The sequence below is a fragment of the Sminthopsis crassicaudata genome, chromosome 2, assembly GCF_048593235.1.
Source record: "Sminthopsis crassicaudata isolate SCR6 chromosome 2, ASM4859323v1, whole genome shotgun sequence".
Classification (NCBI taxonomy): Eukaryota; Metazoa; Chordata; class Mammalia; order Dasyuromorphia; family Dasyuridae; genus Sminthopsis; species Sminthopsis crassicaudata.
Genome location: NC_133618.1, coordinates 370,868,241 through 370,880,604, shown reverse-complemented (window position 1 = coordinate 370,880,604; position 12,364 = coordinate 370,868,241). Strand labels below are relative to the sequence as shown.

At 39.0% G+C, this 12,364-nt stretch overlaps 1 protein-coding gene across 1 annotated transcript in view; it reads left to right on the top strand.

Moving 5' to 3' along the window:
* The window catches only part of EXOC3L4 (exocyst complex component 3 like 4), an 85,470-nt gene extending 78,537 nt beyond the window's left edge, over window positions 1–6,933 (top strand). The window contains exon 13 of the mRNA XM_074291197.1: window positions 3,712–6,933. Within this exon, the coding sequence (XP_074147298.1) occupies window positions 3,712–3,889 (178 nt within the window). The 3' untranslated portion in view covers window positions 3,890–6,933. The remainder of the gene's footprint in view (window positions 1–3,711) is intronic.
* Window positions 6,934–12,364: the final 5,431 nt, after the last annotated feature.

Sequence of the window (12,364 nt, the reverse complement as noted above, 5' to 3'; positions counted from 1 at the left end):
TAAGATTTCCACAGGATATGGAGGGTGCTTCTGGGCATTTGGCCTGTTCCTGATTTATGAGAATAAGTCATTTTTGAGCTTTCTCAAATCTCCTCCCTCTGTTACTCTAGAGGTATAATCCAGGCCTGAAGTGCCCATGGGAATAAACATCTTTATGCTTAATAGAACCCAGAGCTCCTATCCAGGGAGGGCCTTCTGAGTAAATACAATTAGTTCTGCCTCACCGCCACAGAAATCCCTTGTATAGCCTTCCTAATGTGGACTCATCAAGCCTCTATACCAATAGTTCCATAATAGGGAGCTCACTATCTACTGTGATAGACTAGCCACTGTTCCCCAGATCTGATTAATTAGAACATTTTTCCCTGTATTGAGCAAAATCTGCCTTGTAATTCCCCTGCTTCTCCTTGTTTCTAGTTTTCCCCTCTGGAGCCCATATGAACAAATGTATTTCTGTTCCACGCAATAACTCTCTCTTTATTTAATAATAGCTTCTACTAATCCACTGGGGAAGGAAATGGCAGAGCATCCCTGTGTCTTTGCCAAGAAAACACCATGGGTAGTATAAGTCTATGAGGTCCAAAGCCTTGAACTCATATTTAGCAACAAGCATTAATATGAGGCTTTTTGCTTGTACTAACTATACCTGCCAGGATTTCAATGAGTAAAACACTTTGCAAACTATTAAGAAGGAAGGAAGGAAGGAAGGAAGGAAGGAAGGAAGGAAGGAAGGAAGGAAGGAAGGAAGGAAGGAAGGAAGGAAGGAAGGAAGGAAGGAAGGAAGGAAGGAAGGAAGGAAGGAGGGAAGGAAGGAGGGAAGGAAAGAGGGAAGGAAGGAGGGAAGGAAGGAGGGAAGGAAGGAAGGAAGGAAGGAAGGAAGGAAGGAAGGAAGGAAGGAGGGAAGGAAGCATTTATTAAGCATCTATAATGTACCAGGCACAGGACTAAGCAGTTCACAAATATGATTTTATTTGCTCCTCCCAACAATCCTGTAATGTAGATTATTATTAATCCCAATTTATAGATAAGGAAACTGAGGCTGAGAGACTAAGTAGCTTGCCCAGAATCAGACAGATACAAAGTCTTCCTGACCAGACTTAGTGATCTATCCACTGAGCTGCCCAGCTAACTCTGTAGTCTGAAGAATTCGGTTTAAATTCAGCTCTTTGTGTCCTCATTTGGGGTTTTCTAGGTAAAGGTACTGCATGGTCCAAGGTCACACAGCTGATAGATATCTAAGGCCAGAGTTGAATTCAGGAAGATCAGTGTTCTTGACTTCAGGCCCAGACACTCTGTCCTTAGCTATCTGATACTTAAAGAAAATGACCATATTATTCTTTTTTTAAAAAATTTTTTAAATTAATTTTATAATTATAACATTTTTTTTGACAGTACATATGCATGGGTAATTTTTTTACAGCATTATCCCTTGTACTCCCTTCTGTTCCAAATTTTCCTCTCCTTCCCTCCACCCCCTTCCCTAGATAGCAGGCATTCCCATTCATATTAAATATCTTATAGTATATCCTAGGTACAATATAGACCATATTACTCTTAAACCTTCTCTTCTCCAAGATAAATCACTTCAATTACTCTCCAGATTATCTTGGTTGTCTTCCTTTAGATTCAATCTAGCTCGCCACAATATACTTCCTAAAATGTGATGTACAAAACTTCATATGAGTCTCCAGATGGGTTGTGACCAAGGCAGAGTTTAGTAGGACTCTCATATCCCTTATTCTTATTGTTCCGGATAGATGATTTCATCACTGTGTCAAATGACACACTATTTCTAACTAAGTCAAGTACTTCATAAACACATGTATCAGATATATTACAATATATATGTATATGTATATGGTTGTGTATTCTCTCCCTCCAAACCTTTCTCCTGTAGGGAGTGTAGGAAACTTCCTCTATCTTTACAAGTCTGCAATTTATAGTCAACCTCAACGGGATCCTGACATGTTAAGTAAGCTGTGCATCCTCATAGAGTCAGAATGTGTTAGAAGCAGAACTTGAACCCACATGTTCTAACTGGGAGCCTGGCTCTTTACCCAAAAAGCCACAATTTCTTCTCTAAAGCCCAACTTCTTAAACTATGCCTTGTGATCATATAGATGGGGTTTCAGAACTGGAATGTAGGGTCATGAAATTTGACTTATTATCAGTAAATCTTTTATTTGTATAATTGTTTTAAATGTTTATATACATAGGGGTCACATAAAAGTTTCTCCGGCTAAAAAGCATCAGAAGGAAAAAGTTTTAAGAAGCCCTACTATAAAAGATGTTTCTGCTAATGCAATCTGAAACTGTAGCTCTTCGGAGCACCATGCCTTACCATTGACTCATATTTAGCGTGCAGACCACTCAAACCACAAATGCTTTTCCTATGACCTGTCCTCTGACCACATCTTCCCCCTCCTATATTTGTACGAGACACTCCAGTAGAGAGCTTGCATGATCTTAGGGAGGCCACATCTTATTAGGTTTGCCCCTCCTTCTGAATTGTGAAGGCATTTTTGCATCTGGAGTTGAATTTTAAAATTTGTTAGACCTCCCAAGGAAGCAATCAAATGACACAGTAGATAGAGCATTGAAACTGGAATCATGAAGGCCTGAGTTCAAATGTGGCCTCAAATGCTTACTATCTATGGAACCCTGACAGGTCACTTAAAGCTCTGTATGCCTCAGTTTCCATAGGAAAATAGGGTTGACAATAGTATCTACTTTCCATGGGTCTTGGAAGTGTCATAGTATTTGTAAAATATCAAGCACATTTTAGTCGATTTTCAGTCACATCTGACTCTTCGTGACCCCATTTAGGTTTTTCTTAGCAAAGAAAAATAATTTGCCATTTCCTTCTCCAGCTCATTTGACTGATGAGGAAACTGAGGCAAAAAGGATTAAGTGAGTTGCCCAGGGTCACAGTAAGTATCTTAGATCAGATTTAAACTCAGGAAGATCTCTTCCTAACTTCTAGCCCAACACCCTATCCACTGCACCATTTACCTGTCTGTCAGGCACATAGTAGGCATTTAATAGATCCTTTTTCCTTCCTAACTTTGTGTCATTTGCAAACTTGTTATCAGGGGATACATGCTTTGGTTTATGTTACATCTTCCGCTGTTACTGTTGAAGAACAAAGACTATCTATAAAAATCTCCTGGCTTCCCTTCCCATCTCAGTCATTAAATAAACATTAAGCACCTACTATGTGCCAGCCACCGGGAATATTAAGAAAGGCAAAGGACAGAGCCTTCTCTCAAGGAGCTCTCAATCTAATATAAATAGTAAATTTACTATTATTTTACTATTAGAAATAGTATTAGTAATTTTACTATTTTTATTATTATTTACTATTTTTACTATTTTAAATTTTACTATTACTTATATAGTAAACAACTATATAGAAGCAAGCTATAGACAGCATAAATTAGAGATAATTCAATTCAATAGCTATTAAGCTCCTACTATGTGTCAGACACTGTACTAAGCATTGGGGATACAAATAAGAAAAAGAAATAAAGTCCTTGTCTTCAAGAAGCTTATAATCTAATGGGAGAAGACAAAAGGAAGCTAGAAGTAGAGGGGATCTAATCTTAGAGGAAAAGCATTCCCATTATGGGAGATCAGTAAAATGAAAGACTAGGAAATTTGAAAGGTTCCTTCCATGATCCTCTGACTCTTTCAATGTTCCCTTCTCTGCAGGCAGGAGCACGTGGCTGCCATTTTAGCCCTTAGGAATCTGGGTCGAAGACAAAACCAGCTCTTTCTTCGTCATGCTCAGACCCTGCTGAAGAAGGCCCCAAATACGTTCTCAGACCACGGACTCTTTGAGGAGATTGATGTACCCTCATCCGTGGAAGTGCTCCTTACCTGCATTTAGAAATTGGCCTGGAGAAGAAGAAAAGCAGGGCCGTGAATTCTTAAAGGTGAAAGGATGAAGGACTCTTGGAGTGGGTTCTTCATGGAGCTAAGGATCCCAAATACTGGGGAAAGGCACAGAGGGATTCCAGAAAGTACAGATATCACTCCCCCCAAGAATAAGGGGAAAGTGTTAATTCAGCAACCTTTCTTGACTTTGCTTCTCTCCACTGCAACATCCCCCTCTGCTTCCTCTAGATGGATATCCAACTGGTTCCCAGATTTTCCTCTCCTGCTCCTAAACTCCTGGTTCCGCCCATTTCTAAGAAATTAGGAGATAAACATATTCTCTCTCAAGTAGGAAATTTTGTTTATGCCTCTTCTCCAAAAAAGGAATCTTTCCTTTAAATGAGAGCCAGGAGAGGACAATGCTCAACCCAAATGTGGGAAACACAAATGGCGGAATTCTAAGAAGAAGAAATACAATAGAATAAACATTTTTCAAATGCCCACTATATGGAGGAAGAATGGAGACCCCAGGAGATTGAAAGTTTAAATAAGATCATGTCCCCATCCTTGGGGATCCTCTCAGTCTAGTTCTGAATTAGATATAAAAATAGATAACTATATGCATAATTAATTCAAAGGTTATTCAACCATGCTGTGTACTCTACTGAGCACTGAGGGAGATAAAAAAGACTAAACTTTTTTTAGCTAAGATGTCCTTGACTTCATGAAGCTCATAGTCTAGTAGGGGAGTAAGATGCCATCAGAAGCTGTAACATTCAATATTACCTAAGTAGTATTGTTATGTGTTACGTGTGATCCAATATGGGAAGTTTAATCCTGACTGGTGAAATTAGGGTTGATTCCAAGGGATTCCTTCCTTTGCATGCAAGCAGAGCCCTGACAGGAAGGACTGGAAAGAAGGCCCCAGTCCTAGGATGCCTGTGGGTCCGCCCAGTCATACCCAAAACTCTTGGGGCTCAGGAATTGGGGGGTGGGGTAGGATATGATATGAATGCCTGAATCATCCATCCCCTCTAGGAAGCAGAGAATTCTTCCCAGTTATGACAAGGAGACCAACTCCACATGCTCAATGTTCTATATTTATTTTTAAAAATAAAATTGTATTCTATGAAAATTCTTTGAAAAGATGGTGACTGGAGAGGCAGCATGGTGATAAGAGCCTGCTTTGGAATTAGGAAAGACCTAAGTTCAAATTCTGCTTCCAACATTACTCTCTCAACCTTCCTCCCCCACTCAGACACAAGGAAGACTGTTGTAATGCCCTCAATTTCTCTAATATCCATGAATGTTAAATCTCCATGGTTCAGAACTTTAATATTCCTCTCTTAGACTAAAATCTTTCTTAATCTCTATCTCACTTCTCTTAAAAGCTGTTATTCTTCTTAATCTTATTCTCTAGTCAAATCCCTCATTTTACCCACTTTTCAAGTGTATTACTCCTATTCTGGATCATATTCCTTCCTTCAAAAGCTTGACCCTGTAATAGTCAACAAGTTCAGTAACACACTAGGAAAGTCTCCCTTTGACTCCCTGCTCCTTTTTCCCATCCTTGCTGTGCCTTTCCAAACCCCTCTCTGGGTTATCCCCACCATCTTGCCTTCTCTGCACCTCTTTATAAATAACCTTGGGGAAAGTCACAGGATATTTCTAAGTCCACTACAAATTAACACTAGCTGATCAATCTCGACAGGCTCTCCATTACTTTTGTCTGCCCCACAGAATCTGTTTCAAACTCTCTCCTTAAGACACCTTCACCTCTGTCTCTACTTGCCTCCAACTCTCATATTCTAAAGGGGAAATAGAGGTAATCCACCTCAAGCAGCTATTTTTGCTTAATTCTATACTTCAAATCCCTTTTTTCTTCATTTTTGTTTACATCTCTGAGAAAGATATTAACTTTTTCCTGCCCAAGCCCAGCTATCCCACTTGTGGCCCTCCCTTCAGCCCTATCTCCACCTCTCATTCTCTTCCAGGAGTTTGTCCCTGACCACCATTTCTCTTTCTCCAATTTTAAATCTCCTTCTCTGCTGCCTAACCCATCCTCACATTGTTTTCATCCTTTAAACACCTGCATCTGAATCCTTCTTACCCTCCAAGTATCATTTTACATTTCCTCCTCCTTCCCCTCCCACATTCACAGACAAACACCTGGAAAAAACCATCGATGCTGTGCTTCATTTTCTCCCTTCTCCCTTTGTAATTGGGCTTCTAACTTCACATTTATTTATTTATTTTATTTTATTTTTCTCCACCTACATTTAAAACAATTTCTTACATTTATTTTTTAAACTTTGAGTTCCATGGAAATTGTCCCTCACTTGGGGAATGGTTGAATAAATTAGTATATGAATGTAATGGAATATTCTTGTTCTATAAGAAATGATGAGCAAGCTGATTTCAGAAAAGTCTGGAAAGACTCATATGAACTGATGCTAAATGAAGTGAGCAGAACCAAAAGAACATTGTACCCAATAACAAGAAGACATGATCATCAACTGTGATGGATTCAGCTCTTTTCAACAGTGAGATGATTCAAGGCAATTCCAGTAGACTTGGGTTGGGAAGTGTCATCCACATTCAGAAAGAGAACTATTAAGACAATATGGATCAAAACATAGTATTTTCACCTTTTTGTTGTTGTTTGCTTGCTTGGGTCTTTTTCCCTTTCTTATGGGTTTTTCCCCTTTTGATTTGATTTTTTTTTTTTTTGCTCAGCATGGCAAATATGGAAATATGTTTAGAAGAATTGCACACATTTAACCTATATCAAATTGCTTGCTGTCTTGGGAAGGGAGAGGTGGTTGAGGAGAAGGGGAAAAATCTGGAACACAAAGTTTTGTGAAAATGAATATTGAAAACTATGTTTGCATGTATTTGGAAAAATAAAATACCATTAAAAAAAAAAACTTTTGTGTTCCAGATTCTCTTGCTTATCTCCACCCTGTTCCCATTAAGAAGGCATATGTGAAGTTATGCAAAACATTTTCATATGTCATGTTGTAAAAAGAAAACATAGATCTCCCTCCCACCCCCTAAAAAACCCTCAAGAAAAATAAATTTTAAAAAAGAATATGCTTCAATCTGTATTCAGATACAGGGACACAGATACAGAGAAATCAATTATTTCTCTGGTTATGGATAGGATTTTTCATCATCAGAGAAGTTGTCAATCACTGCATTGCTGAAAATAGAAAAGTTATTCATAGCTGATCATCCCAGAACATAGTACATTTCACTTTGCTTGAGTTCATGGAGGACTTTCCAGCCAACCATACATTTAAATGAGATTTTTCTCTCTATAGCCACTGACAAGCCCTTAAAAGTTTTTTACAATTCTTCCTGACCTTCCATCTTTTCACCCTGTTGACCTCTCCCAGAGCCTCTTTCATCCCCAGGTTCTCCTAGTCCTCCTCTACCTGTCTGATCAGTCCATCTGAGAGTGCTTCAAAGGAGGCTCATTCATATTCTGTCCCTCAATTGTAGCTAAGATCTGTGAGGGACCTCCTTGTTTCTCTCTCACATCAACTTGAAGGTTCAGTTATCATTGTTCAAATAACTGCTAAATTTATATTTCTAACTCCCAGCTCTCTCCTGTACGCAAATTCTGTACTTCCAACAGTCAGTTGGACATCCCCAAATGGATGACCCATGTCCCAAACTGAATTAATTATTTCCCCTAAATTTATATACCTCTTCCAGACTTTCTCCTTTCTGTCCCAGGCAGCTTCATCCTTCCAGTCATCAGATCTGCAACCTTGGAGTTATCACTAATGCTTCACTCTCCATCATGCCTCTATCTTGTTGATTGTCAGCTCCACATTTCTACCTTCATGAATCTCAAATCTGTCCCTTCCTCTCCATTCACACAGCTGCCGCCTTAGTGCAAGACTTGTCTCCTCTCACCTAGATTAATAAGCACATAGTAATGATATTATACTGCCAGTACTGGGAATACGGTGACAAAAACCACAATGAGTTTCCTTTTAATGGGGCAGAGCAAAAGAAGTGAAGAACATATATATGGCTAAAAAAATACATGGTATATACAAAATACATGCAAAGTTGTTTTAGGGTGATGGACACTGGCAATTTGGGGAATCTTGAGAGGCTTCCTATAAGCTACTCCCACTTAAATTGGATTTTGAAAGAAACTAAGCATTCTACACAGCAAAGGTAAAAATAGATAAATTCTAAGCACATTTTTGCAAAGTTTTTGCAAACATGCTGGTGATAGGACATTGAATGTATTAGAATATACAGCAGGGACAGCCTTACTTATTTACTTGGATCCTCAGCATTAAGTACAGTACTTTGCACATAGTAAGTACCTAAATGCTTCATTCATTCTCTTAATATATAGGAAACAGTGCTCTATCCACTGTGCTACCTCATTACCCCCAAACCGATATTTCTAAAGCACAGGTTTGCTTCTATTGTTCCTCACTTCAAGAAGCTTCAATGACTCCCTATTGTCCCTACGATAAAATAAAAATCAGGCTTGGCATTTAACTATAGCCCTTCACAATTTTTCTCCCCATGTACTCTATATTCCAGTAACTACTATTACTTCCCTGATTTGGAGGTGGGGGAAAAAACCTGATTGGAAAAGAATAGAGAATCTTTCCAAAAAAAAAAAAAAAGCTTCAAGGTCCCAGACTGTTTAACCTGGAACTGAGTCTGGAGCTAGACAAAGTGGGAAAAGTGCCAGGGTCTGTTGTCCCAGGGCTGGAGAGCTGCTTTTCTCTCCAACCCCAAGAGGGTTAGATCGCAGCCCCTAAGAGCTACAGCAAAAGGGGACTCTAGGAAGACCCCTAAGGATGGATGGCTGAGAGAAGAGAAGGCACCTGGCTCCTTACTCTTAAATACTAAACAAAATTATGTATATAAAATGCTCAGCAAACCATTAAGTTATATAAGCTCCAGCTATTATTGCTCCCTGGCCTTTTCTCCCTTGTACCTTCAACTTTCCCGGCTCTTGAGAAAACAACATTGCAAAGCAGGGCTTGGTTATGTGGGCTTCCCCAGCAGCCCCTCCCTAAGGCCCTGGGCTGTGTTATGGGGAAATAAGCTCCATTTGCATTGGCAAAGGAAAGCACTTCCGGCTGGCATACAAAGAAACCCACACACCTTCACTACGGTGGGGAAGCTGGGCCCTTCCTCACCGCTGACTTCCCCACTACCTACGTCCCAAATCTGGGAAAAGGGGAGAGGGGGTTTCGGGAACTAGAGCTGAGTACATCCTGCTATTAAGCCAAGGGGCCCCTGTGCCCTCTGTATTTGAGAATCGCAGGAAGGGGCAGGGAACCTACACCACCCCAGCCTTGTGTGTCTGGCCCAGCCCCTTCTATCAGAGATATTTGGGGGCCAGCGGGTGGGGGAAGTGAGAAATCCTTTGATAATATCACATAGTTCAGGAATCACCAGTCCCCTTCCTCCTCTCATCCAAACACCCATTCCCCATCCGCCCCCCAGTCTCTCTGAATTCAAAGTCACAGAATTACTTCCAGCTATGATGTGATTTACCTGGAGATTTGGTCGGGAAGTTGGGGTCAAGGGGAAAGGGAACCAAATTCCCGGAGCTTCTTCTCCTACTTTTTTCTAATAATAGCTTTTTATTTTTCAAAATACATATAAAGATATTTTTCAACATTCATTCCTGCAAACCCTGTTTCCAACTTTTCTTTCTCTATCCCTCCCCCTTCCCCTAGACAGCAAGTAATTAAAAATAGGTTAAACATGTGCAATTCTTCTGAACATATTTCCACATTTATCATGCTGCACAAGAAAAATTAGATCAAAAGGGAAAAAAACTGAGAAAAAAACAAACAAGCAAGCAAACAATAACACAACAAAAAAAGGAGAAAATATTATGTTGTGATTCACATTTAGTCCCCAAAGTCTTCTCTCTGGATGCAGATGACCCTCCTGGAACTTCTTTAGTGAAGGGAAGGCCCAGATTCTCCCTATCCCCACTCCTACCCCAACAGGCCATCAGAGCCATTAATCACATTAAACTTCAAGAGTTCATCTGGAAAAAAATTGGGGAAAACAAAGACACAGAGATAGGGACTTAGCAAGAAGAGGGAAGGGCTGAGGATGGATAAGTGCATTCACTGGCACTTCACCGACTGTGTCCTTCTGCTATGTATAAGTCTGGGACAAATCATTTCTCTCCAGGCCTCATTTTCTCATCTGTACAATATAGAAATTAAACTAGTCAATCTCTTAAAAGTTATGTTTTATCACAGCAACTTATTTTGCTAAGAGGATACAGGAAAATATGGGAGAAAAATGTTCTCATTGCAGAAAAACACTGAAAATATATAGGATTAAAGGTATAATCATCATTAAGATAATTCTGCTTTAATAAGACAGGTGACATAGGGTTCAAATAATTTTAAAAGGGTGATTAAAGTAGGATATTGAATGTAATGTAGGCAATTGTGTTTAATTTAAAAACATCTAATTGAACAGAATTCAAGCTATAGGGAATTTTTATCTATAGATAAGCATTGTTATATATACTTTTTGCTTTCCCACTAAATTATAGTACTCTTGTGATTAATTAAAAGGAAAATGGAAGTTAATTAGGTGCAAAGTTAGCTAAATTCTATTTCACCTATCACATCAAATCGAGTGCTTATCACACTGCACTATATGCTGCCTCTTTAGCCAGGGATCACCTCGATCCACTTGGTTGAGTCTCCAAAAGAAGAGCATCCAATAATAAGCAATCTTCACACACTTGTTTTTCCTTTGTGGATTGTTGTTCAGTTTTGTCTGACTCTTTATAACCCCGTTTAGAGTTTACTTGGCACAGCTACTTGAGTGATTTGCCATTTCCTTTCCCAGCTCATTTTATATATAAGGAACTGAAGCAAACAGGATTAAGTGAATTGCCCAGACTCGCAACCCAGGAAATTGTTTTAAATCAGATTTGAATTTAGGAATATGAGTACTCCAGACTTCAGACATCATTCTCTATCCACTGTCCCATTTGTCTGCCCATTCTTGTGAATAGTTAGAACAAATTATTTTGCATAATTAATAATCAGTCTCATTGAGTAAATTCTGCTATATTATCTACAAAATAGAATGTCTGGAGGATCTATAAGAAATTCCTCTTTTACTTGGACTTTTCTCAAGTACCATGAAGACACCTTTGACAGGCAGATGATTGTGTCTCATTTAATTTTGTTATTCAGAGAGTTGTCAAATTTACCCTTGTTGTTGAAGCTTTCAAGGAATTTTATCAGGTTTTGACATATGCATGGAAGACATCTAGGTAGAGGAGATCATTTAATGGCAACATTTCACTCCATTGAATCAAATTTTTTGCAATAAATAAACAATATTATTGTGAAATGTTTTATTCTTAGAACTTTTTAGTCATTTGTTATTGTAAAGATGTATTCTGGGCAGCTGAGTGGATACAGTGTGAGGTCTGAAATCAGGAACACTCACTTTTATGAGTTAATATTCAATCTCAGACACTTACTGTGTGACCCTGGGCAAATCAAGTCATTTTATTTGCCTGTTTCCTCAACTGTAAAATGAGCTGGAGAAGGAAATGGCAAATCCTTCCAGTATCTTTGTCAATATAATTCCAAATGGGATCATAGAGAGTGAGATATGACTGAACAAGCACAATAGGAAGCCTAAATTCTAATCCTGGCTCTGATATTAACCCACACCCTTTCTAAGGACTTGGATTTTTTTTTTTCTCTGTAAAATGAAGGAGTTTAATCCAGGGATCTCTAAACTCCCTTCCAGCCCTGATATTCCGTGGTCTTTGTGCTCTGAGCCTATCATAGGATCATAGTTGTAGAGCTAAAAAGAGATTGTAAACATAATCTGGCTGATCCCTTTATTTTAAAGATGAGGATGATGAGCCCTCAAGAGGATAAAGTACTTGTCCAAAATCTTCCAGCATAGCTAGGCTTTTAACTCAGGTCCTCATGTTTTGTCCACTGTACCAGAGGCCCATAACACTTTCACATGTAGCCTGAATCATATCAAAATGTAATTGAGTAATATTTAATGAAAATAAGTAAAACACAACAAAATAATAATATTATTTGTCAATATAGCAATATAATCAATCAATGTCTGGCCTGCAAGAATCTTTACATATGGTTTTAGTGGTCTTGTTTCTGAATTTGACATCACTTGTACCACTTGGTACCCTGTGTTCTAAGGTCCTTTCCAATTCTGGAATTCTTCTATTCTATTCTAATTCATTCCATCCCATCCCATCCTATCCTATCATATTCTATTCTATTCCAGTCCTAGACCACAAAGATTCCCATCCCCACCCCTCTTGCCTTCTTAGGCTGATGTTTATACTGGTAGAGAGGCTGGGGCAGAGGAGGAGAGAGGATGACTTCAGCTATAAGCACTGTAACCTTAAGCCTGATTCCTTCTTCAGATGTGGAAAAGGTAGGAGAGAAAGCTCCCCTCTCTCTTT